This window comes from Xiphias gladius, chromosome 14 (assembly GCF_016859285.1).
Source record: "Xiphias gladius isolate SHS-SW01 ecotype Sanya breed wild chromosome 14, ASM1685928v1, whole genome shotgun sequence".
NCBI lineage: Eukaryota > Metazoa > Chordata > Actinopteri > Istiophoriformes > Xiphiidae > Xiphias > Xiphias gladius.
Genome location: NC_053413.1, coordinates 7,101,914 through 7,128,696, shown reverse-complemented (window position 1 = coordinate 7,128,696; position 26,783 = coordinate 7,101,914). Strand labels below are relative to the sequence as shown.

General features: G+C 41.0%; 1 protein-coding gene across 5 annotated transcripts in view; it reads left to right on the top strand.

Moving 5' to 3' along the window:
• The first annotated feature begins 6,939 nt into the window (after positions 1-6,939).
• Positions 6,940-26,783, top strand: part of carmil3 (capping protein regulator and myosin 1 linker 3) — a 78,129-nt gene continuing 58,285 nt past the window's right edge. For 2 of the 5 annotated variants that reach the window (XM_040144319.1, XM_040144318.1), the window contains exons 1-6: positions 6,940-6,976; positions 8,632-8,932; positions 12,155-12,249; positions 23,312-23,362; positions 24,630-24,689; positions 24,772-24,893. In XM_040144319.1, the coding sequence (XP_040000253.1) occupies positions 8,875-8,932; positions 12,155-12,249; positions 23,312-23,362; positions 24,630-24,689; positions 24,772-24,893 (386 nt within the window). In that variant the 5' untranslated portion in view covers positions 6,940-6,976; positions 8,632-8,874. Of the gene's footprint in view, positions 6,977-8,631; positions 9,041-12,154; positions 12,250-23,311; positions 23,363-24,629; positions 24,690-24,771; positions 24,894-26,783 lie in introns of those variants that run through there. The other 3 variants (XM_040144321.1, XM_040144320.1, XM_040144322.1) reach the window with 2 other exon arrangements.

Below are 26,783 nucleotides of genomic sequence, written 5' to 3'. Positions count from 1 at the left end.
TATTGTTCCATAGTTTGGATGTTTGGGCTTCACTCTGCAGAAGAAGAGCTTTATATTACAAGGCTTTTTTCACACTCATCTGCTGAAGGGGAGAAGTTACTCAGTGTTCACCTTAAATCTGAGTTTAAGACGTATACCTACAAGCAGGATTTTGTTATATCACAGTTAGTTTGGAAGTCAATCCTGGTCAAATATGCGGCTCACATACAGTATCTCTGATGTGGAAACTTGATGTAGAAACACCACAAAACTTGCTGGAGCCGGCAATGCAGTAAAGAAAGGAATCAGACAATATAAGGCCTTGTGTCTCCATGTAGCCAGCTATTTCATATTCCCTCCTAATCTGTATGCAGACTCACTTAGCGACTGGTTGCTTTGGATTTGGTTTTCTCAAGCAGCGTCATTGCTGTGAAGGTCAGGTAACATATATGCCTGTGGGATGCCCCAAAATAGATGGATATCAAGCCCTAGATTCCATTTCTGAAAATGCCAGTGTGATACCAATGCAGGAAAGTATTGAAGAACATTTATTCAAGTACTATACATAAGTAAAATTTTGAGCTACTTGTGCTCTACTTGAGTATTTCCAGTACTTTATTCTTGTACTTTTCAGGGGTAAATATTGTACTTTTTACTACACTACATTTACTTGACAGTAAGGACTGGTTACTTTTCAGGTTAAGACTTGTGATATTTGTTATTGTTCAATGAGTGGCACCATGCCAGACTTTTTACTTTATTGGGCAATTGAAAAGGGTTCTGGCTTGTGATAATTTTGACTACTTTTTGTACCATTTGGCTGGTTTCCCCAATGAAAAGTTGGGCTATATCCCATTCCTCCTCTCCAATTAATATACTGTATATCTATCAGTGAGACTGAAAAGACATAAGTTTAATAGGCTCAAGACACAGCCACTCATATGACAAACAAAACCAAACATTTCCAGTAGGCCAAAACCTTTTTTCCCTTTCAAATTGCCTGGTGAAAGATTGGTAAACGCTAATTATACTTATAAACCAGAGGACCAGAGGCACATTTTAGGACTTAGTATACAGCCACAGTTGTTAACAACATCAGTGTAAATGTGTTGGGGTTAGCTTGACAGCTAATTTGCAACCATTGTTTGATGATGCAACTAAAAATAACAAATCATACGAAGCATTTTCTACATAATAGTAATGAAAATAAGAGAGAAAAGAAAATCAGAGAAGTAGAAAAAACTACAAGCAAGTTAATGTATAGAAACATCAAATCATTAATGAGTACATATCTGAGTTGATTTTAACAATATTTATGTTTGATTTTAAAAGTGTTGCATTTTGTTCAATTCCTTATTTCCAGTAGTACATGCACAGATTGGGCTACTTGGTGTCGGTAACACTGGAAACCACTGGACTAAACCGTCATACAGGTATAAAACAAGTTAAGTCCAGCTGAAACTGTTAAATACTACACATTGATGCATCATTAACAATCAAAAAAATGTTACTGGAACCAGTTTTTCTGCAGAACTTTTACTTGTGATACTTTTGCTGATAATACTTTTGTACTTTTAAGTAGGATTTTGATAGTAGGAGTTTTACTTTTAATGAAGTATATTTCCATTGTTGTAAGGGGTGCTTTTCCTTAAGTAAAGAATCTGAGTACCTCTTCCACCACTGTGGTACGGTGACAGTAACAACTTAAGTATTAAACAGCAACATAGTCACTGATATCCGGATTTATCTATGCAACCTTGCAGTTAAGAAATCACTGTCAGTCTCCTGCTTACAGTAATTATGACCTACTGACAATGAGATTGATGTTTACTGTGTTCAACCTGATGAGGGCAGTGTACCACAGCTTTGCTGCAAAGCCTGAGAGATGTGTGCTAATCTAGCACATTCTATACCCTAAGGAGAACCCAGCCTAATATTGGGAACTGATCAAAAGCCGGCTTTGAAGCATCATCTTGAGTTATTACTGACATCAGGAAGAACAGTGAGACATGGCCTTATCACACTTTTATATCCGCTGGCTGTTATAGAGTGGAAGCGGTTGCCAGTGTAATATAGACTGTTATCCCTGTTCTTCTCTCTCCCTCACTGCCTCTCTAAGTGTTGCTGTGATACGTGGATTGTCTCACTTCTCCTGTGCACAGATGTTGTGTTGTCTTGCGTAGTTATTGTCTGCCAAATGAGGACCAAATCTGTGCAGAAGTAGGTGCACAAACAGATTTCAGTGAATGAGTGTTTCCCTTTTTTGCACGAGCTTTGTCTGCTTTAAATTGCTGCCTGAGTAGCAACGTCTTTGTAAAAACCTTTTTATTTCCGCATTGTTTTTATGTAAGCAGATTCATTCACATGCAGTACCTAGACAGACAAGTAACTGAGGGCATATTGAGCATCTCTACTCGTATCTATGAGACGCTGAATTGATGAATAAATAATGGATCGTCCTTTCAAGTGCATCTTTGAACAGTGCTGAAGTTTTTAACACCATGAAAACTGGAGACAGCTACAGTCTCCCAGAATATAAACCTCTTATTCTAGCCCTAAACACTCCGCCTTTCTCCTTCAACACCCCCACCCATTCTCTCTCTGGAATAATGCCCCCCACTGGGTCTTCTTTCATCAGGGTGAAGTATCAGTGAGAAGCAGACACAAAGGTCTCTCACACACATGCGCAAATATACATAGAAGCAAGCATGCATATACCAGACTGTGAACTTTTGTTGTATGGCTTCGGGGTCCCCTTAAGACCCAGTTTTTGGAAACGACACCAGAGACAGCTGCGCCCTCCACAACCCATTCATTCATGTCTTCATGAGCACATTTGTCATTTTAAGAATTGATATATGGGACTAAAAGAGTTAAAATTCTGCACCTGAACTGTGCTGCATAGGGGATGACATTGACAAGTAGCAGCCATTCAGGTGAGTGGGTGAATCATATATCATTGTTACTTACAGCTTGAGCTTCAACCTGGCCTCCTAATTCTCAATCCCAAATCCTATCACAGCCATGAGTGGTGATCTCGCAAGTCCAAGGAGAAAGACTCTGAATGAAACAGCTTGATATATATGGCTCCGTTCCTTCAGTGTCCTCATATCGTTACAGGTATACTGCCATGCAAACACATTCATCAAAAGCATCAAATTAGCTTTCTGCTCTCACATAATAAAACCATTACTTTTCTTAGAAGATCTATAGTTAGAATAAATAATTACTTGTTTTCTGTCAAAAAAAAAAAATGCATAGAGGAACGCAAGAATCCATGTGAATACTTACTTACATGAGAATATGAAAGCCTTTATAATGATCATTTTTGAAGATTAAGGTTTTGGATTCCTCTCAATCAGACAACAAATATTCACCTTCTGTTCATCTGACAGAAGGATTTGAGGCAATCATATCCAGATTGTCGTCAGTAGTCCAGAAGGAAAGAAAATAAATGAGGTAGTCTGACCTCCATTTGGTGATTAGACTTACCACCTCATTACAGACCTAGGAGCTTTATATATGTTGCTCCCTCTTGGGTGGAACCTTTGCGGTTTGATGTGAAATTGTAAAATTTGGTCTTTTCAGTAAATCTGCTCTTCTGGCTGCTGACATTTTGGGGTATTTTGAAATCTTGATGTGTTAACCTCAATGAGTTTTAAATGTCTTATGTGTTATGTCTATGTATTATGTCTTATGCCTTTTTGTCTGAACCTCATTGTTCAGGCTGTTACATCCTGCCCAGCTCCTGTGGTTATGGCTTGCTTTGTTCCTGTCAGTGTTTTCTGTGTTTCCAGTTTTATTTTGAAATCACCCATCTGTGACTATTAATGTTTCACTTCCTGCCCTTTTGTTTCCCGCCGTTGTGATTCCCGATTAGTTTCACCCGTTCCCAATTACCCTCGCCTTCCTTGTGTATTTAGTCTCTGTGTTCCCCTTTGTCAGTTTGTCTGTTTTTGTTCCCAGAATGTTCCCTTGTGAGAATATGTCTATTGTTTGTTCTTGTTGGCCTGCCTGCCTTTAAATTCATATGCCTGTTTATCTGATGATCTGTCTGTAAGCATTGTTTTCTTTATTAAAGTATCTCCACTGCAACTACCTGATTGTGTGTCTGCGTTTGGGTCCTCATTGTTCCAAACACCTACTGTGACTGTACGAACTGACCAAACAAGGACCTAGCAGAAAATCTCCTGCTCGGCCTGCCATTTTCCTGGGAGAACTTTGGAATTCTAAAAAAAAAAATAATAATAATAAAAAAAAGACATTTATAATCAATGAAAACTCAGGCTTCCTGAAGTTACTCGCTACCATTTAGAAGTGGATCCCTGAATATGCCCAGAAGGTAGTCGTCTTCACGTGGAAATTCGACTCCAGCCCTGATCGATGTTTTTCCAGAGCCTCTCACCTCAACCACCTGTCCAGTCAAGCCTCATGCCTCCCAGCCTGCTAGCGTCCAGCCTGTATCCCAGGCTGCGGTCAAATAGTTCTTTTTGCTTAGGAAGGTACCTAACTGAATGGAATGACCCCGAAGTATCTAAGTGGTAGCCAAGATAAAACCTTGTTGAATTTTCTAAATGCTAATGAAAGGAGCTTCAGTGCTTCCTATCATAGCTCCTTTAGCATAGGATACACTGTCCTTTCCTTTATGAAAGGAAAGGAGATAATGCCATCCCATAATTCCTTGCAGTAGCAGCATTTAAAGTGATGCACCATTCAGCTTTTCAGCTGTATAAGGAAAATCATACTTAAGTAGAAGTACATAACTGTTAACAGCAAAGTGTAGTCAAAGTATTAAATTAAAAATACTGTTTTGGTCCCTCTGTCTGTCTCTCAAGAAAAAGGGATGTGAGACATTTTTAGCCACATTTTTTAAATTCAACATGTTTTAAACTAAGATAGATGACGTGCGGTAGTAGATCTGTAGGCATAACATAAATATGAGTGGACAGGAGGTAAAACTGAGCAACCATTCTCAATTTGACAACCATTTATTTTCACTTTTGTGACTGGTAACCTATATTCCTTTTTTATTAAAGTTCCAACCTTGGTAATGAAGTAATATTTGTCAACAGGTTGTCCATGTACATATAGCCTGCATTAAACAACAAGGTAAGAATGCATCTTCTGAACATTGTAGCTTCACCATGACAGACCCACATCAATAACATCCGCTGTCGCATAATTATGTAGCTTAGTATAAGTGCAGTCGGATTCTTTTAGCACTGCGGTTGTCTTTTGCTAAGTCCTTATGCATTCAACTTTACATCTTTCCTTGACCTCATGACGTTTTCCATCAAGGTCATGGAAAAGTGGTTGGGAAAGGAGATTTTTTTTTAACTTTTGACTTTTTGACCACATCACTGGTCTGCTAGCCTTTGGCCTGCATCCCAGTCCGCACTCCAGCCAATATGGCTTGGGCTTGTAAGTCTGCAGCCTTCCCAGCCAACCCTGAAGACATTGAGCAGTTCCCTTTCCGTGGGATTCGCTTAGCTATTTCCCCAAGATATCTATGGGTCGGAACCCCTAGAAGGAAGCGTGGGTCTCAGAGACATCGATTCCCCAAACTGCCCAGCACGCCCAAGCCTCAGCTGCCTAGTGACCTGGAGCCTCTGTTGCCCAGCAACGCCAAGCCTCTGCTGCTCAGCACAAGATGTACATCCAGCTGGGCCTCCATCCCGACCCTGAGTTGGCATTCCCAGTCGACGTTCTATCTGTTCCCAGGTTGGCTATCCCGGCTGGCGCCTGTCTGTTCCTGAGCCTGGCAGCCCGGCCAACGCCCTGCCTGATCTCCAGCTGCCCACCTCCTGCTCTGCTCGCCCTTGGCCTGCTTCTTTGCCTCCAGCTTGACCTCCCGCCTTCGCCACTGCCCACTAAGTGGTCCTGCCTTTGTCCCTGCCTCCTCCTGCCTGCCCGGCCTCTTAGCCAACTGCCCGAGGCTTCCCGCTTGCCTGCTCTCCAGCCCCTGGGCCCATTTTGCTCCCTGACTCCTGCTTCCCAGGCCCCCTCCACATGCCCTGCTGAGCTTGGACTTTTGGGTTTTTCTAGCCATCCCTTGAAGGGGGTTAATGTTATATCCTGCCTGGCTCATGTGGTTAAAGCTTGCTTTGTTCTTGTCAGTGTTTTCTGTGTTTCTTTTTTATTTTGAAATCACCTATCTCTTTATGTCTGTAGCTGTTTTACTTCCTGCCCTTGTGTGTTTCCTACCTTTGTGGTTGCCTGCCCAGCCCCGATTAGTTTCACCTGCTCCCAATTACCCTCACCTTCCTTGTGTATTTAGTCTGTGGTCTAATCACTCTTTGTCGATGATACCTGCAATGTTCCCTTGAGAGAATACTTCTGTTGTATGTTCTTGTTGGTCTGCCTGCCTTTAAATTCATCTGCCTGTTTATCCACCTATCTTTTTGTAAGCATTGTTTTCTTTATTAAACTATCTTCACTGCACCTACCTACCTGTGTGTCCGCACTTGGGTCCTCATTCCTCTGAAAACCTACTGTGACAAATGCTGCCTTTTTTGGACAGGACACTCTTGTAAAAGAACCCAAACCCTTGAAAAAGGTATTTTAAATATCAATCAGGATTTTCAGTTTAAATAAAATTTAAACAAAATAAGAACAATTAAAAGGTGAGCTGAAAAGAGCTCAGTATTGCCTAAATAAGTAAACATTATTAGATAAGAATCATATGAATTCTTAAGATAAAATTTGTTCTGAAAAAAAAAAATTAAACTTATTTCATTCTTATTTTCACTTTGATTTCAAAATGCTCTTCTTGTATGTCCTGTTACTTTTCATGACGGTGGAGTTGTCACCAGTGCCCGCTACCTAGCCAACTGCTAGCAAACTACCATAGGTAGTTTTGGCTACAACAATCAAAAAGACTCCAAAATCATTATCAAAGAGGGAGCATTAAGTGAATGAACCATGACGAGATTTGGACACAACCTCCGCAAATTTTTGACACAGAGCTGTGTCTTTTTCTGAGAACATCACTGACGAGGTAACTCTTAATTAAGCAGTTAGCTGCTGCTGCTAACACCAGCTCTTCACTTTAATACAGGTATTTAGGTAGCCAGGTAGCTAGCACGTGAAGCTTTACAAGGCTTCACATGCCTTTTATTTAAGGCCTTTTATTTAACTTAACAAAGCTAAATAAAAGCAGAGGTTGGTTGCTGTACTGTTGGTAGTGGTAAGTGTGCACTGCATTTATATACATCAGCAGCTACTAGTTCAGAAGTACTTTAGCACTCGTGTTGCTCTAGCTAGCTAGCTAAATTTTAGTGAGGGTTGGTAAGCCTGCTAAAAGACTGGCTGAAAGGCCACGAGTCGACACAGGTGACAACTGCATTGTCATGAAAAGTGACAAATTAAAAGTGTCATTAGGAAAAACTCCATTATGGAATAAAAAGTTTTATTTTAAAAAGTTTTGAATATTGTGGAATAATAAAAAAAAAGAAATAAAAAAGAACATTTCATGATAATGAATTTAGTTTTAATAACTTAATTATTTCACAACCTGTTGCTTCATTTATATATCTTGTGGTATTTTTTAATGCAATGCTAATTATAATCTCATCATTCTTTTAATATTGGACATTTTGGTCTTCCATTAAAAACAGAAATGATAAACAAGAGAATAATTTGAACCCTTAAACTCTTTCAAAATACAGCCTAACAGTACTTACTACAAAGTGTTGTTAATGACATTTGGATCTTGTAAATCAGGGCTTGGATCACTCATTATCACCCACATCTTCAGGGTTAATAGTATCTTATGGCTGATTACTGTCATTCTGAGACTTCTTTCTGCTGTTCTGTGGATTAACTAAATTGTCCTTTCAGACTGATCAGTGCATTCATTGCTGCCATTGCTAATCAATACAGTACAACACAATATGTCTTGTTTATTGTTTATCAATAGTACACCCCTTTTATATGCTAGAACAGCTAATAATCCTTGGGTCATCAAGAATATTTTCTAACTCGTGCAGAAACAACTAGTTGATTTAAGTTCATCGATAGAAAATTAATCAGCATCAGTTTTGATTATTGATGTGTTGTTAATCTCAAGCTAAAACATTCTCTGGTTACAGCTGTTCAAATGAGGGGATTTGCTGCTGTTTTTGGTTTCAAATGGTTGTAAATTCAGTGTCTTTTGGATTTTGACTAATGGCTGTGTAAAACAAGACATTTGAAGATGTCACTTTTAGGCTTATGGAAACTGTGATGGGCATGTTTCAACATTTTCTGAAATGTTAAAGATTGGAAATATAATCGAAGATGAAAATACACACCTTATGTAAAACACATCCTGTTTTGTTTCCATGCTGAACCAAGTGAATAATTAGAAATCCTGCAGGGCCCCTGACATGTGGCTCATCCCTTTGCATTCAGTTCTCTGCTGTGTCATTTTAACTGATAGATGGGGCCCCTCTTTCTTTTGGGCCCATAACTCCCTGTCATGACCATAATCAGACAAGTAAACTGATTGCAAATAAAGTACAACGACCACAACCCCTAACCCCCCCCCCCCCTCTCTTTCCCTCCCTCTCTCTTTCCCTCCCTCTCCCTCTCTCTTTCCCTCCCTCTCTCTATCGCTTTCCCTCTCTCTCTCTCTCTCTCTCTCTCTCTCTCTCATTTGCTGGAGTGCTGAAGTCGGAGGCGCTCCCCGGGTTTTGCCAGTGCGCACCACAGCATCGCTTCACTCTGCAACCGGCTGTTGCTGCGCCCGGAGCACCTGCAGGCGAGGAGGGAGGTGGAAAGGGAAAGAAAAAAGAAAAAAATTAAATTAAAAAAAAAAAAGGGGGCCGAAGAGGGTCCGAGGGGACGTTTGGGAACACGGGAAAGAGAGGAGAGGAGTGGAAGGAGAAGGGGCCGGACCGGCGGCAGGAGCTCACCATGGCCTCAAAGGAGACCGCAGCGGCGGGCTTCGTCGGCGTCAGCAGGGAAATCACAGGTGAGCTGAAGGGGGACTTTTTTTTCCGGGAGAGCGTGCTCCAGCCTCTCTTCCAAGCCGCCCGAGAAGGCGAGTGGAGACGGCAGACGGTGCTTTGAGACGCGTACGGTTAGTTTTTTCTTCACCCAGCTGCTCTTTAAACCGCCTCTTTCCAGTGCGTTTGATTTGAAAGGAGTTATCATTCGCAGGCGAGCGCAGGAAATGTCTCCCCAGGCCAAAGCAGAGTTAATGGCTGTTGAGGCTTGTGAAGACTGTAATCCCATCCATCGCGGAGCCGGAGTGCTCACTTTCAGATTGACTTGGTTTAGAGAGCTGCCGTGAAATTTTGTCGGGCACAGGGGTCCTGTGGTGCTGTCAGATTTTTTTTATTTATTTATTTTCAGTGTTAAGCATGTGTGGTTTTGATGTGCATTCATCAGGAGTTTTCGTGTCTTTCTTCTCTCTTCCTGTGTGTGTGTGTGTGTGTCTGTTTGCGTGGGAGTTATTGTGCGACTGGAAGCGCTTTGCGTGCAGCAGGCAGGCATGGGTTCAGCTGCACACAGGCTGAGCCTCTCTCTGCTGGGGAAATTGGACAGTGCAACACACACACACACACACACGTTTGGAGGATAAGGTGTTGAAGAAGGTGTGTCCCTCAATGCTAATTATCCTGACGCGGCGACTTAAATCCCGCTGTTTACCAGTTTAACCTGGTCAAGCCCCTTCTGTCTGGCCTGGTGATAAGAACCAAGCGGCATTAGGCCAGTAACACACCTGCCAGTGGAGGACAAGATGTTGAGGGGGGAGATGGGAGTTCATTTTTTTTGGGGGGGGGTTAGATCCATCAAAAATGTCAAGAGGGCAGCGGGGATATGAGAAGCAATTGAAGAGGAAGAAAAGGCACTTACCCATCCTGGTTCTTCCTCTTCCCCCCTCCTGCCCCTCTTCACCCCTTCGGGAGCAGATGCCCAGGTCACACCAGCAGGCCTTGGGGGGGGGGGGCACAGATTGTCTTAAAAGGTTTAAGTGATTGGGTTTTACCCAGCTTAACGTCAGTAACTCTCTGTTTGTCTTCGGCTGATCCTTCCGTCGATCTGCCGGCGTGATCCCCATACCCTCTACCACATCCCTGCCTCATCCTCCCCGATTCTGCCACTGCTAACTCAAGTGTGAGAGCAAACTTCACGGTTGCTGCCGCATGTGGAAAATGAGAATTATGAGTGTGCAGCAGTGAGAGAATTGGGAGACTGGCACAGTGGAGCATCATGACACAGCATGATGCACTGTCTCTCCAACTGGTTTGCTCCATGAGTGCATATTTATCATGGGTGGCCCCGCTTGAAAAGTGGACTGTGAATACCACACAGTTTACAGGCAGATATGTGTGTTTGCAGTCTGCAGATATAGGTTGATGTGTTTATGAGCAGCAGGTTGTATTGTTGTGGAGGAGATGTAAATGGAGGGAGGCCTCTGGTGCGGTTCAGCGAGCTTCAGCAGGGTCACCTGGCATGATGGAGTAGAGGCCCCCAAAGACTGCAGCTCTGAATCTTGTGTTCGACTCCACTGAGATGAGCCGGGCTGCTTTTTGTTCTTTCTCTGAGGCCAAAAATAGCCCAGTTATGAGTGCTCTTCAGCTAGAGGTTGTGTGTGTGTGTGTGTGTGTGTGTGTGTGTGTGTGTGTTTGTTCGTGCGTGTGCGCCTGTCCTCGTGTTTGTGTCTTTTGCAACTGTGTCTGTGAATGTTCATCCCCGTGCGCCTGACTTTAAAGGAATAATCCAACCGCCCCCCTCTCTCAAGACACGATGACAGCATCGTCGGCATCAACGTGGTGATATTACTGGGATAGGGGCACAGTTTCTGATTCACAGCTACGCTAAGATAGAACAATTTTAGATGGAAACTCTCAAACAAATGCTCTAATGCAAGAGTTACTGATTCATTTCCATAGGAGCATGTCCAAAAAGTGTCACCCGCTGGTGTACTAAATCCAAGTCTTAATGCTCTGGTGTCTAGCTTACTTTACTAATGAAAATCACTAATAGCACGATATACACATGGATGACAGATATAAAGAGAACCCAACATAAAGTGTCTTAATAAGGTTTTTGGCCACCACAATCCTCAGAGACAGCTTCATTGCTTCTTGGCATTGATTGTATTAGTGTCTGGAGCTCTACTGGAGGGATGAACACATCAAGGTCCATGTACTCACTCTCGACTGTGTCTGCAACTAACAATTATACTCATGAATCTGGTGATTATTTTCTTGATAAATTGTTTTTTTTCAGTTAAATAAGATGTCAGAAAATAGTGAAATATTCACAATTCCTTGAGCCCATGTCTGGAAGTTGCTTGATTTGTCTGATCAACTCTACAAAATCCAAACATATGCAGTTCACTATTAAAATATTATTATATAAGGCTAAGAAAACAAGCAAATATTTACACCCGCTTTATTCAGTTTAGAATCTCTAATCTAATCGCATCCCTAATTTTCATACTTATCAAAAATTCCGTCTATACTTGTAATGTTCCTTAGGGTTGCACCGATCAGATACGCTGGATCGGTCTCGGTGCCGATACTTACCTTGTTCATGGCATGAGGTGTCCGCCAGACACACACATTAGAAACTACATCTTTGTCATGGTTGTCATAGTATTCATTGTTTCCACTTTCTTTTGCATTGGGCCGTCGACAGCATTTTGAGCACCATAGAAACCTCCTGTGCAAAATATTGTTTTATTTATCTACAGTATATTTGCCAGCAGTTACTATTCACTGTAGTCACATAAGCAGCATTGTCACAGCAGTAGCCACATTTTCTCTTCTGCTCCGTTCCATTTTTGTAGCGACTGAATGTTATTTCATGAGTAGTACGTTCTAGCTCCCTGTTATAGTTAAGAAGTGATGTGTAGTTATATCTTCATGTTACCTTACACATAGAGGAATGAGCTTTTTGGATCCATACAGTGAGGTATAAAGGGACAAAATGAATTGGTATCGGTAGAGAAAATTGGTCCATTCCTAACGTTTCTCCACTCATTTGCTCAAAATTTTTTTTGTTTTTTTTTCCGTTCGTTTGTCACCTAGCTGTATATTTGAATTTATTCCCCCTTTTAAAAGCTTTTTTTACTGTCTTTCTGAGTGCATCTCAGGGCAGCGCTTTTCATTCTGTTACGTGTTAACGTTGTGTAATTACCTCTCCTGTTTTTATCCTTTTCTTCCTCTGCTCTTCTCTCCAGAGAACATCAGGAAGGTGCTGGACAAGCAAGCCGTTAAGTTTGTGCGAGCCATCAAGCAGGACACCAGGAGCGGCAAATCAGAGGACAGGATTCTGGTGAGAGACGCCAACACCCTGATTCCACACCATCCCCCATCATTCTGCTGTAACACCAGGTCACCTGAGAGAGATATTTGTTGTTAAAGGCAGCATCGTAATGTGTGAGGTGTCGAATATGGAACAGAATGGCACTGGCTCGTTACAGAAAAAATGGAAATCAATTGATGTTTATAGTAACAGATTGAAAGAACCATAAGAAGTCATGGATTACCCATCCTGAGACACACAACAGATGCGTTGAAAATCAGGCTTAAGACAGATGCTGCCTAAGCAGAGTGAAGTGGACACCATGCCATGGCCTACTGAGTCCATCCTCAGAGTTTATTAGATGTGGCAGGATGGCCTTAATGCCACAGGCAAGAGTTCGGTGTGTGTATGTGTGTGTGTAAGCCTGACATGGGGTACATAGAGAGACATCATTTACTTGTGTTTTTTTTTTTTTCTAAAGAAACCTCAGTGTGTGTGAGTGCATGCCAGAGGGTGTGTGGGCGGCCTGCGATGTGTTCAAGGAGCATGTGCAAGCCAAGACCACCACTGTCAATGAGAAACTGTCAGTTAGTGAGCCACATTAGTGACTGATCAGTTACTCACACGCAGATGCTATGCGTGAGAGCCGGCTCATTTCCTCCCCTGAAGACGGCAAAAAAGACAAGCTGATAAGCAGATCAAAACTATTAATCTGCACTTCTCTCAGTTTTGTCTCCATTCTCTCTTCCCCAACTCCTCCCCTCCTCCATCCATCGCCATCATTACCACCCCCCCATTTTTGTCATCTCTCTTTGTGTCCTCTCCCCCTCCCTCCTTATCTGTCCATCTCGATTACTCTCCTCCCCGTCATCACCCTCCTCCTCCCCCCACCAACACCACCGTGCCAGTCACCTCTCACTTCTCCTCCATCTCTTTCCCTTTATGCCCTTTCCTCTTCCCTTCATCTTTACTTAAACCTGTAAAAGGGTATTGAGCTCCTCTTTCCATCAGAAGAAATTCAATTAGGTCTCTGCCTTACAAGAGTTTTTTACTATCCAAATGGGCCTTGGCTGCTGTCGCTGCCACTGCTCCAAATTCTTTCAAAGGAAGGGAGGCGAGGGGGGAGATAGATGGATATATAGTAAGTAATCATTCTAGCTCGTTGTCAAGGTCCCCCCCTTTAAAAGGCAGTCCTTTCACTCTAATGGATGAATTTGTTTAGATGTATGAAGGGTGAATAGATGAGAGTTTGTAAATAGACTGTTTGTTTCAGTCTCTCTGGATTTAAGCACAAAATATCCACCCAAGCTTGAAAATGTCATACATGCTAGTTAGAGAAAGTGGAATGTTTTTACATTGCTTTTTTTAGTATGGAACCGAAGTTTAGTCTTGAAAATCATTTTTCTAAGCCTGCGGGCTTAGACGAGGCTTTCTTTTACCTTTATCCTCCCTTTCACATGGATCTCACTTCACTGCTGAAGTACATTTAGCAAGTCAAATCTCTACAGGATCACAGCTTTCATCTCGATTCCTCTGGTTTGATTGGTTTGTGGAAAGAAGAGTTTTTAAAATCTAATAAATCAAATTTACTGTATATTTATTGTTCTGTCTATAAAAGTCTTTGTTCAACATCTTGCTCTTTCTCTGTACCCCCTTTTCCCTCCGGAGTCTGCTGGTATCTAGCTGTCTGTGTGTGTTGAATGTACCAGCCATCATGCTGCGACACACTCTCTCTCTCTCACACACACGCACACACACACACACACAGGGTTGTCTCCCTCCGCCCATCTCAGACAGACCCAGGGAGGGCTCAGCATGACATCCAAACTGCACCCAGGGCAATGCGTTGGAGAGCATCAACATGCATGCTTCCCTCACTGGGTGTGCACAAACACACTCATTCATACACACACACACACACACACACACACACACACTCATGCACTCATGCACATGTGTGACGTGCAGAAGGCATCTACGCAGAAACACATGATTCAGTGCATCAAAACTGCCCTGCATACACACTCTTGCAGCCATTATTAGATCACTCTATTTGAAGATTGGAGGCAACTCAGAAAACAAAGCATCTTCAAAGGCTGGGGGGGGGGGGTTGGGATGGAAGAGGAGGGGAGGGCATCCCACTAGAGGAAAGGGAATGTATGAAGGAGTGTTGGGGGGGGTATCTATGCCCCAGTTGCCGATTTGGTTCTTCCGCCACTTACTTATCCTGATCGGTCGCTCCGTTTTCTCCTCTGATAACTCCGCAGCTCTCTCGCTCCTACCTAATAATAACGGGCCTATTACTGGCTGAGATTGCCACTGTTTGACAGTCCTGAGCACACTTGGGTGCTTATTTCCACTTAGTTTCTGTGGTTACGTGGAGGTCCCGCTCATGAGACTCCAGTGGGACTGAGGTTTGAGGTCGTGTTGGCGCTACTGCATTTAGTGGATGTGCCCGTTTAGGGGACGGTTACAGCAGGGATGATATTTAGAAAGTTGGTGGAAGTAATACATAAAGATGATTTATGGTCAGCAATCACTTTTAAAGTTGCTTTGTGTCATATAAAATCATTCATGCACGAAGCTCTTTATTTACTTCATATTATAGTTTTATGTGCTTTTTAGTATGCTTTTTATTTATGTAATATTCTAATCCTCTTTCTCATTGTTATAATTCCACTACTGCCTCTTCTATCTACTCTGTAAATTGCTTTGCTTTGATTTTTTTTTTTTTTTTTTTTTTTTAATGGAGATCTTCCTTACAGAATTGAGAGGCTGTAAAGCCTCCTGAGAAAAACGTGTTTTTTTTTTTTTGCTAAATATTGTAAATAAAAATGATTTGACTTGAAATTTGTAGCAGTTAATACCATTGCCAAATGTGGATGCATGTACTGGATAACTGAGCATTTTGGGACTAAATGAATAGAAGTAAACAAAAGTAATGTAAAGCTTATTGGTTTCAAGATTTGCCTAATTTTTGCAGTACTTCAGCATCACCGATTATCTTTCTTTAAGATTCCTTCCTTCATCGTGTCCGAAATTCAACCTCATGTCTCATTGTCATAACTGAGTTAACTTTGCTTGTTGTTTTAATTTTGTTCCTGCTGTTGTTTTTCCTTTCTGCCTTTTTGTTTTCAAGCTTCTACGTATCTTTTACTCCTGGGTTTTTTTTTTTTTAATCCTCATTTGCATGAATTAGTGGTTTCTATCTTCTCTCTGTGCATCTTTTTAATTATTGAATTTTTATCACTCTTTGATTGCTTCTGTGCCTTAGCACTCTGTCCAGTGTAAACTAAATCATTGACTGTGCTTAACTAATTTGTTAAGACACTGAGGTAATTCACTGGTGGTAAAACCAAGCCTACGTATTTAGAATTCTGACATTAGACCACTGGCATTAAAGTAGCGCTCCACTGATTTGTTGTACACTGTCTTCTGTGGCTGTGGAGGAAGCTTTCCAAACCTGCTTTACAAACAGAGGCATGCAGCTGGAAAGACACGGGCATTTACCAGGCAGAGATGGTCTAATTAAGACACGTTATTGGTTGCATTATTGGAAATGTAGAAGCTTTTTGAGCTTTACCATTACTTGAGACTAAAAATCAGGATGTCTCGGACCCTGTTGCATCAATTTTGACCTTGCTTTCTAAAATCTGTCTCTTGTGCTTCAACCTTATGGAAGTGCAACAATAAATCACTGGAGAACCCCTTAAAACTGTGTGTCACTACCCTAGAGGAGTGGTTCCAAACTGGGGGTCAGGACCCAATTAGAGGTCACAAATCTCAAAGGTGGGGAGAGATAATCAACAATTCAAAAGTTTCTTTTCAGACTTTGCTCTATTATTTGCTTTTGTCTTGTGAGTCCCTGGAAACAGTATTGATACTGAGTGGAATATCTGGGTGAATTAAAGTAAATTGAACTGAAATTGGACCGTTCTGCCTCCTCATGACTTTAAAAAATATTCAAATAAATCAATTTGATACGGAAAAAGGATAGTGGGGCTTGATAGCATATACAAAATGAATTGTTTTATCTTCTACATGTAGAAAATATTTAAATAAATACATGCTGAAAAAAAAACTGGACTTTTTAATAAAAAATGACTAAAAAAGTAATGCTAACTGTTCAGTTAGCCTTAGACATATGCAGCCTGTTACAAGGGAAGCCAAATTTACATTGCCTCATTTTAAGGGGTGAAATGCTAAAAAGTTTTTGAATAACTGGGCCTTGACCTCCAGCTCTGTCTCACTGAACTACATAGAAAAGCAAGAAGTTTGAGGACCAACTTCACCAACTTGAAGCATGGTGTGCCAGAAGAGGCTGCAATGATATGCGCACTTTTTCATTCATCATTCATCAGCCAGTTGATTTGAAGATTTTTCCTTGTTAGATTTGTCACTGCAGTTGTATAAGTTTGGAGAAAGATTTAATTGACACAATCTTAATCAATTTGTGACCATTGGATCGACAAGTATTGTAATTTACTTGTTCATTGAATCCTCTTTCCCTTGTCTTCCCTAATCTAATTTAATTACTGATTTGCTAAATTTCCCAGACTACCTTTTGACAGCTCTCAGAGAATGTGACTGAACATCTTATACTTGTAGGTTCAGAGAGCAATACACCACACTGCCAAGACAAATTTGGTCCAGAACAGAAAGGAAGATTTCCAAAAGCTCTCTTTTTTTTTTTTTTTTGGCATTTATGACCACTTCAACACTGTTCAATGAAGCCAGACAGTAAAGATTTGCGGAGGAAGAAGGATGTTAACTCTGATGTCAAGGTCTCAGTCTAGATTCAAAGGATTTTTGCACTCTTAATGGATGTGTTCGTGTTTTAGACCACTGAGCCTGCAGGACAGTAAACAGATTATCGCTGAGGCTAAAATTGAGCTAAAGTTGAACCCAGTTTTTAATGACTTGTTTTTTAAGCTACAAAGTCGTGTTTGGTGGTAAAGAAAGTCAAAAGTTAGAGACACTTGTTCAGTTATATAATCAACTTGTACATTTTAAATGGTGAAACTGGGCCTTGCTTACGGCTCAGATGACACTTTGTTGCGGAGAGATCCCAACTGTGCATTGGACTGTGAAAGAAAGCAGAGTACAAAGGAGCAAAGCAGATACAACCCATGCTAGCAGCAGAATCTTGTATTCTTTCAGTCTGTCAACAACGCTTCTATTTCTTGTGTAATATGCTTGCGTAATATTACAGTACATTACCACTGCATCATCCACAATTTTCTTTTCACAGCTTTTCCCTCCGAGATGCTTAGTGCGTCATTTTCTCTGCAAGTATCCGGGATTTACTGTCTGATTCTGGTGGCGAACGCTCTGTGCTGTAATTAGGACTGTGCTTTCTTTTGATTATCATAACACATGTTGGTAGCCTGTGGCGGAGCATCTATGAAGTGTGACTGCTGACCTTCTCTCTTCTCCCATGAGAGGAGAGAAAGTGTGAATGAGTGTTTTGAAAGGCCACTCAAAGTATCTCTGCCTCTATTTTATCTCTCCATCCTATTCATTTCCTTTCTTTCCTTTCCTCTCTCTCTCTCATTGTCCTGGTCCTCCTGATCACACCTCCTCTCTCCCTCTCTTCTTTTGTCATCCATGTGGCCTCTCCCACACTCGCTGCTTGTCTTTGTCACATCTCACATCCTCAGCCCATTCACCCAATCCCTGCCACTCTTCCCCTATTTCTCCACACTAATCTCTCACTCCCATCTGTAGCACGACCCCGCAACACATTCCCATTTTCTCTTTTTTTTAATTTATTTTTTTTATTTTTTTAAGAGATCCTTTGGCTTTCAGAGCACTTGCTTGCCATCTCTTTGATTTAGGAGCATTGGACTGGTTGGATTTTATGAGAGAATCTGGAACAAGATGTGTTTTTTGAGCTTTGCATTTCTTTCCTCTCATTTAACTCCATATCTCTCTGTCTCTTTCAACCACTCTAAAGTCCACTTATAAAGCAAGACCTGGGGCATCTGTACTTTCAAATCCCGTCACTTCCACACACACACGCGCACACTCACATGTAAGCTGACAGATTGAGCGATGGCAGGGATGTGATGCTGTGTTCACTTGAAAGGTTGCTGTGTGTGTGAGACGGGAAGTGAGAGGGGAGAGACAGGGTAGTGTCCAAAGCCAGCTTAGCAAGCTATTGTGCATCATTATACGTGAATGAGAGTCAAAACGGAGTGTTTTCTGTACTGGGATGTCGGACTTATGCAAATTTCTGTATCGGAATGTTTCTGATTTTGCTGTGTGTGTGTGTGTGTGTTTGTGTTTAAAATGCCCTTGTGGGCGAGCCAGAAATACCACAGGCGGTCAAATCTGGCACTGATCCTGAGCTTGTTCCCTTGGAGGCAATGTTGCAACACATACACACAAGACCCAGAGAGACACTTTGATTTGCACCATCTCGTTTGAAGTGCAAGACCCAGAGCCTGACAGCTTATGATTAATATAAGCCCCCACCCTCTGCCCTCTTGGCTGCATATGCACGCAAACACACACATCCAAAAACAGATACATTTGTTGTTTTAGCGCACGTATTATACAAGCACTCCCTCTGTGTGACACACACCCTACCCTCGCAGTCTGCTTCAAGGGCTGGCTGGCTGGCTCCCTCTTTGAACTAGTGCTTCTGACACTGTGCCATCACAGCAAGAGTTACCTCAGTCCCCTCTCCCTGTCAGTCCCATCATCTTGGCCTACCAGTCCTTCTTTCACCACTTCCCCATCACCTGCCGTGTCTTTGGCTGACCAGGTCAGAAAGGTTGACGATCTCATCTTGGAGGATTTCCTGTGTGGGAAATTATTCTTTGTGCGACTTTTCAGATTTTTGATTGATCTGAGGAGAAACAGGTTGCCAGAATGCCACATTAGGGGGAAAAGTTTTGGTTGTGGCTATGGGGCTTGACTATAGCTCTGGCTTTTTGTGCCTGTTAATATTAATAGCTGGTCAATATATTCTTATGCTTTGATGCTTCAGAGAGAGAATTTTTTTTTTTTCTTGAGAAAAACACTAGATGTTTTACCTGTTTCAGACAGCTCATTTTTCTGCACTGTTTGAGCCAGGAATGTCCAGGAATACTTTTCTAGGGTTTCACAGCTCCATCCAAGAGAGACAAATAACAATACTGTGAAAACGAGATTACTTGAAAGAGCTGTCGCTGATCAATTTACTGCCTACTTACCAACAACAATTTTTTGATAAATCTCAGTCTGGCTTTCTGGCATTCTACTGAAACTGCCTTGACCAGAGTAGTCAATGATCTGCTAATTACTGTTTATTCTGACTTGGCATTATTGTTACTGCTGTTTGACTTGAGTGCAGCTTTTGACACTGTGGACTACAGCACATTTTTAAGACGGGTTTCATTCATACTTATCAAATAGAACTCAATGCGTAAGTTATGATAATACAATCTCTGAATTTTCTGAAGTAAACTTTGATGTACCCCAGGGATCAGTCCTTGGCCCTTTATTTTTTTTTTCTATCTATATGCTTCCCCTTGGTTTCACCATTTGCAAATAAAGTATTCATTTTCATTGTTTTGCTGATGATACACAGCTATACATTATGTCCCTGTAAAGCCAAACGACCTTTCCTAACTCCTAAATTCAGAGGCACGTCTATCACAATTAAAAACAATGGATGGGTGTGAATTTTCTGCTTTTAAACATTGATAAAACAGTTGAGTTATTAGTTGTTTTGATTCTTGTCTGAAATTTCGGTCTCATATCAAGGTTATTACCAAGACAGCATTTTTTCATCTTAGTAATATTGCTAAAATCCGACCAGTTCGGATAAGGTGTAATGTTGAAACCGTAATCTATGCATTAATATCTCCCAGACTTGATTACTGTAATGTCCTTATCTCTGGTCTTCTAAGTTGTGCTACTAGAAGTCTCCAGCTTGTCCAGAATGCTGCAACTCAAATCTTGAAAATAATCAAAATTAAAAATTTTTTATCATATAACAGCCATTCTTGCCTCTCTTGACTGGTTTTGGTGCAAGCTAGAACCACCTTTATGTTCTTCTTTCAACTTATAAAGCTTTGAGCTAAATATATACCATATAAATGGGTACGCCCTCTTTGTTCTCTAATGGTCTCCTGGTCATTCCTTCAGTTAACAAAAAATCAGTTGGCTTCAGAACATTTGCCTACTGTGCCCCTTATCTCTGGAATGGCCTTCCATTACATGTTAAAGAAAGACATTCAGTTGAAACCTTTGAATCGATACTGGAAAACCTGCCTTTAGTCACTTTATTACAACCTGCCCTAGAACCTAGAATTGAGTCAGGTCCATCACCTTTCTAAACATACCTTAAACAGTTTTTTATGTGATTGTTTCTAATTTTTTATATTGCTTGCTTTGTTTTGTCACACATATTCTCTTAAAATTTAAAGTGTATTGGGACCATGCTGCATGGTGATTCTTCACTTTAAGTAAAATTGATTGATTGATTTTTTTAAAAAGAAAACAAGAACGTATATGACATTATTTTACAAAGATTTAATTGATATTTGAAGTTTTGGAATTGAATTATAATTTTAAAAATTTAGTTTTCGATTCCTCTAAAGAAATGAGAATTTTTAAGAAATTATAAAATCATATGGATGAAAGATATTGTGAGAAAATATTCTCCTTTCAACAGGACTTAACTTTTCCACTGAAAAATATTTTCAGTATTTTGCTTGAAGTGAACTTCAAAGTTCATCTGTATCTAGAAAACCAGACCAGTTTACTGTTGTTCATATTTAATGATAATAACCATGTTACTATGATGCTGAAAATAGATTTTTCATCATTCTAATAATTAGATTATGGTAATAATAACAAACATCTGGTAGGTCACATCTGAAAATTCTGATTCTGTTCACAGCTTTCATTAATTATAATTTCTCCAACTGAAAGGACATTCTGAGCTGCTTGGCTCAGAATGTCCACAGATCCTGGTTAAGATTAAAATGTTGATGTGGTGTACTTTAAGTATAACTGCAGGATTCTGACTATTGTTTTCTATTTGGTACATGACCAAAAGAGTCATTACTCTGTTGGTCTTTGAGAACATCAAAAAGACTCTATCCAAGCTAACTTTTTAAATTGCAAAACAATACAGTGGCATGTCACAAAAAAACATTTGGCAGAGCATCAGACGCGCGTTTATGAGGTAACAACCAACAGTTCATTTTGCAGTTTTGCTAAATCACCGAATAAATGTTGAAAAGAGCTTACACAATCTAAAAATGAGAAGCCTGCTGACAGAATATACTCTGCCCTTGATTTTATGGGGGATAATTGTGCACAGGGAGATACTAGTGAAGGAACATTTAAAGTTCAAAAGGGGGACACTGTCACAATGGCTCAAACTCTATATGTTATACCTCATATACTTAATAAATATCCATTAGATTTTTCCCTTCACCACTGCACATACCCTATCCAAGTAGACATAAAATAATTGTCTGGAATATTGATTTTCTCTAATGATACCTTAATGGGCTCTAAATGATATATCAAGAGAGGAGAAACCCTATGCATGAGGCCTTGTTCAACATCAGAGGATCAAATTGGCACCCATCAGAGAGCCTGCATTATTAATGCCTCTGTTTACATGATGAGACCTTCTGTCAGGTTGCAAGACTTGAGAGGTAGAGGATTCGTCTCTTTCCTTTTCTCACTGTATGTATATATATATCTCACCTTTCTTTTTCCTCCTGTGTGGTTCAAGGTCCCATCACACTTCCCATCACACTTCCCCCAGTCCAGGAGATTTATGTAACAGTTTTCAAACTTGTCAAGGAGTTGTGATTGGACTAACAATCTTCTCCGAAGGCCCCTCCACCAGTAGGGAGATATCATTCTGTCTCCTCATGTTTAGTCTCTTGTTTCCATTCCTCTCCCTCTCCTCTCTCTCTTTTCTGTGGGAGTCTGCAATGGATGTCTGTATAGTTAAGACATGGGACTGATGTGTGAGGCCAGTTTTGCTAGGAGTTGGTGAAGTACAGTGGAGGGGAATTTGAAGACTTTATTATCGGGAGGGAAATCTGGTGTCTCTGTCCTTCTATCGCCTCCTCCATCTCTCCCTCTTCCTCTCTCCCTCTCCCTTTTCTTTGTATGTTTCATTTTCTTTCTTCTTCTCACCGCCACACAGCGGGGCACCATTAGCCATTCAGTACAGAGAGGCCTTGAGGAATTGAAAGCGACAGAGCAGAAAAAAAAATAGAAAAACTGAAACGGGAAGGGAGACAGGGGAGTTGGAGGAGGGGGGAGGGCAGGAGGGGATGGAGTGAGGTGTCAAGGCGGGAGCAACCAGACAGTGCACTGTGGCACATAGAGATGGAGGGATTAGGGATTAAGGAAGACGATGGGGAAAATGAACAGATTTCCATGGAGATGACAGGATGCAAGGGAGGGAATTATGGACACTCCAGCTTGCTGAAAAAGAGCAAAGAGAGAGTGTGGACAAGACTAGCGATTGAGCTAGGGACTGATGGAGATGCACAGTGCATGCATGGGGTACGCTAATTATGGATTTTTGAATAATGAATGAGATTAATTACATAGGCAGATGTGAATATATTCACATTTTTCCTTCTCTTACTTTACCCCACATGCTTTTAAATGGTAATGCCTTTCTATTGGCAAAAGCACACCTCTCTTTTTGCTTACTCTTCCCATCTTCTTTGTGCTCTTTGTTCTCTTTCCCCCCCTTATCTTAGCATTAGTTTCTTCCCTGGTCCGATGAGGCATCTGTTGAATAAGTGCTACTTAGTTCCATCAAAACAACTTAGCGCGATAAATCGGACTGTCATATGACTCCAATCTCGCCATAATATTTCTTTCACACACACACACACACACACACACACACACACACACACACACACACGCTCACACCCCCTATCATCATTAGCTTGCTAATGTCTAGAGTGCTTAGCATGACTTACGAGCCATTTGGATGAACAGCAGAGATGATTTGCTCTCTTTATGGGGTGTTTGTGCCGTGTTATTTTTTGCTGCGATTTGCATTTTGTATTTCCTGCTCTGTGACAGAAAAATGAATGTGTTCTCCCCTCAGGTCCTGGCAACATGGAGACTGTATCTCTTTGCTGCCAAAGTGCCCACCAAGGTAAATGTTCCCTTACTCTTAATGGAATTTTATGGCTTTCACTCGCTAGCCTTGATCTCATGGTAATTCACAAGAGATGTGACAAAAAAGTAGCAGAAGAGAAGAGATAATGATGATGACTGTGCTGATGATGTTTAGAATTATAGGAGTCATGATAATGATTACTATGAAGATGATAAGGTGGCAGGTGGCATAAAATTAGTTGTTTCAAGCAATCATCTGCTGTCTTGCTGAGAGTTAGATGAAAAGATCGATACCAGCCAGCTGCAGTTTTGCTTAGTTTGTTATGGTTTTACACTTTAGTTTTTGTACAGATTAAACAAACAAGCTATAATATGTAAATGAGTCAGCTTGAGATATTTTGATAGGCTGATTCAATTACCCTTTGGACCGGACGAAGTTAGCTGTTTCCTCCTGTTTTCAGTCTTTCTGCGAAGCTAAGGTATTTATCAGTTCAGACAGAGTGGCATCAATCTTCTCATCCAACTCTCAACCAGAAAGCGAGTAAGCATATTTCCCAAAATGTCAAACTATTTCTGAAGGGGTAATTCTGGTTTATTTTAACTTGGGTCTTATTTATGTAGTTTTTGCCATCATTTTTGTCAGTCATGATCAAACTGTACACTCAAGAATAATTCCTGAGATCTGGGACAATGGTGACGTCACTACAAACAAAGTTCAAAAGGGAAAGAAACATGAGTGTTTTTGTTTTTTTTGTTTTCAGGGGAGCATGTGAATTCCAGTTGATCTATCACGGGATGACTGGCAGAATGTTTTTCAAAGTGTTTGGAAATGTTTCTCCCAGACCAGGCAGTAGTTTCTCCATGTCAGCCAGGTCAAGGAGATAGGTTACTTGTGATTTTCCAATCACAAGTAACCTGTTGCACAAAGTTGCAATCGATATATCAGAATTTTATCAAAGCCACAAAGTTGGTCTGTACCCTCTGATGGATATTTAAAATTAACAGTTAGGGTAATAATTTTACTGTTAGACTTTTTCTCTTAAATTACGCTAACGTCTGGGTTTACTGAAAACCTGTATAAGTGTCGGACTGCTCGTGTTTCTTGCCCCATCTGACTTCTTTTAAGCAATGTTGCCGCATTGCCAGATCTCAGCATTTACCCTGGTGAATATAATATTGTCTTGATCCAAGATAAATAGAAAATAAGGCCAAAGTGGTAAGAAGACATAATTATCCTTAAAGATAATGTGAAATAGACAGCTTGTCAGTGTGGACCACAGTGGTGTTTTTCTGCTGTTTTTCAGGTTGAGGTCACCTTCAACTTCTTGGAAATCAGAGCAATGAATACCTACCCAGAACATCAGGTGAGAACATTTCTCTTGCCATTTCGTCCGTCACAGCAGTGTAAAGTATTAATACAGAAAAACTCATTTCCATACACTACAGGTTGTCATCGATACAGACAAGACCACCTACTCGCTGAGACTGCAGACCCAGGACCAGCTGGATCACATGGTCAGCCACATCAACTACGCCCTCTCCCGAGTCTTCAACAACTCTATTTATGCGTAAGCATCATCTAGCATCCTCGCCTCGAGCAAAGGAACAAGTGTTTCTGGTATTGTGTTGTATGTGCTGAGGAGCGAACGCAAGTTGGCCAACATTAACAGCACTCGACAGTGTGTTGGCAAGTTGGAAGCTTCACTTTCGGGCAGCTTTCCTCTTCAGCAGCCAAATGCATTCTGCTGTAGTTTGCATCCAGCCCATTCATGTGTCATGGTAGACTTTAATACCCAGCAATCACTGGGATTAAATCAGCCAGCTGACACTGAGTAGGCTGTTACCTGAGGGCATTGTGTTGGCTCATTTTTGGTTTCTAAAGCAGTTTATGTAGTGAAAGCAGTGAGTAGCAAAACACAGTCACCGGAGCTGTAGACTCAGGCCTCCGGTCAAAAAGCAATTTGTACACAGTTGAAGAGTTAAGTTTGAGTCCCGAAAATTTTTACGCCATGGTCATGTGGATGTATGGATGAGCAGGCAAGCAAGGTGCTGAGTGTATTCCCTCATCTACAATTTGTAAGAGCAATGGGATTGACTCTGCTCCGGCTATTGACCTGCACAAGGCTATCTCCGCACTCTATCATCTTTCAGAATGGCTCTTTTCCATTAGAGCCATGGCGGATGATTGCTTCCAGTGAGAACATTTAAAGAGAATAAAGAGAAAGGGGAGAAGAGAAGGAGGGGAGTTGTTGGTTTGATTGTGTAGCTTTTTTACTGATTTGTGCCGCTGTATTGAAGTAAATAATGCAGATAGTATCAAGATAACATGCACGTACACTCGCGCTCCAGGGGCGGATGATGATTGTTGAGATGAGGTGGGGATTAAGGTCACGGATGTGGTTAGGTGTTGTGTGTGATTTGTTAACAAATGGGATTAAGGATGTGTTGAATGCAACAGTATAGCAGTGTAATCCTATCATAAAGCCAAAGCAGGTACAGCACAGCATTATGTCCGAACACAGTATTTACTTTGTGATCCGAAGTCTGTACTCTTTTCTGCTTACTGGATCTTTTTTTTGTTTTAAAAAAAAAAAAACATTAATAGAGAACAACAAGTAACCTGAAAGGTATGCTTCTTAATCTATAATTGCAGCAGGGAGCGATGGTAGCTTCAAACAGCATTCAGGGATCCAATTTTACAGTTTAGGTGGTATTTATTCACCACCAAGGCAATGTCACAAGCAGTTTCAGAAGTGCACACGTTCACTCATCTTAATTCTGACTCATTTTAATTCTGACTGGAGCAGCTATAATCAAAAAACAAGTCTGCTGCAAATTAGCATCTTGTCATAGCAAATAAGAAAGTGTTATCATTTTTAAGAACATCACGCAGCTATATTATGTTTAGTCGGCATAGGGTGATTTTAGCTCTGAATCTTTGAGTCAAATTATTTTTTATTTAACTGGAAGAATGTATTTTGATTTATAACAGTGTCTTGCAAGGTGAGTGCTACCAGGGAGCGGTAGGGTTATGCTCATTGGATCATTCACACCTGGGAACACCCTTGTATCAGTGTACTGCCTCTTGGGCTCTGAAGTGTTCCACTTAAGCAGCTGGGAGTTCAGTGTTCTGCTTAAGGGCGCTTCAGCTGTAGCAGCTTAGGAAAGGGAAAGCATAATATTTACCATCCACTTTTTCTCCAACCTGTAAGTGGGACCAGATGCTTTGTAATCACAACACCTCTTATCAGAAATCAAGAATACTGCCTCTCCTAAAAAGATATAGATAGTGAAAGATGATACATTTTCAGCCATGTTAGCAGCAGGGCTCTAGGGATGGCAATTTCTGTCTGTTGGTCGTTCTACCACTTTGGTCCAGACCCAAAAATTTCAATATTTGCCTTAAATCTTTGTACAGGCATTAATGGTGCCCAGAGGATAATTCCTGGTGGCTTTGG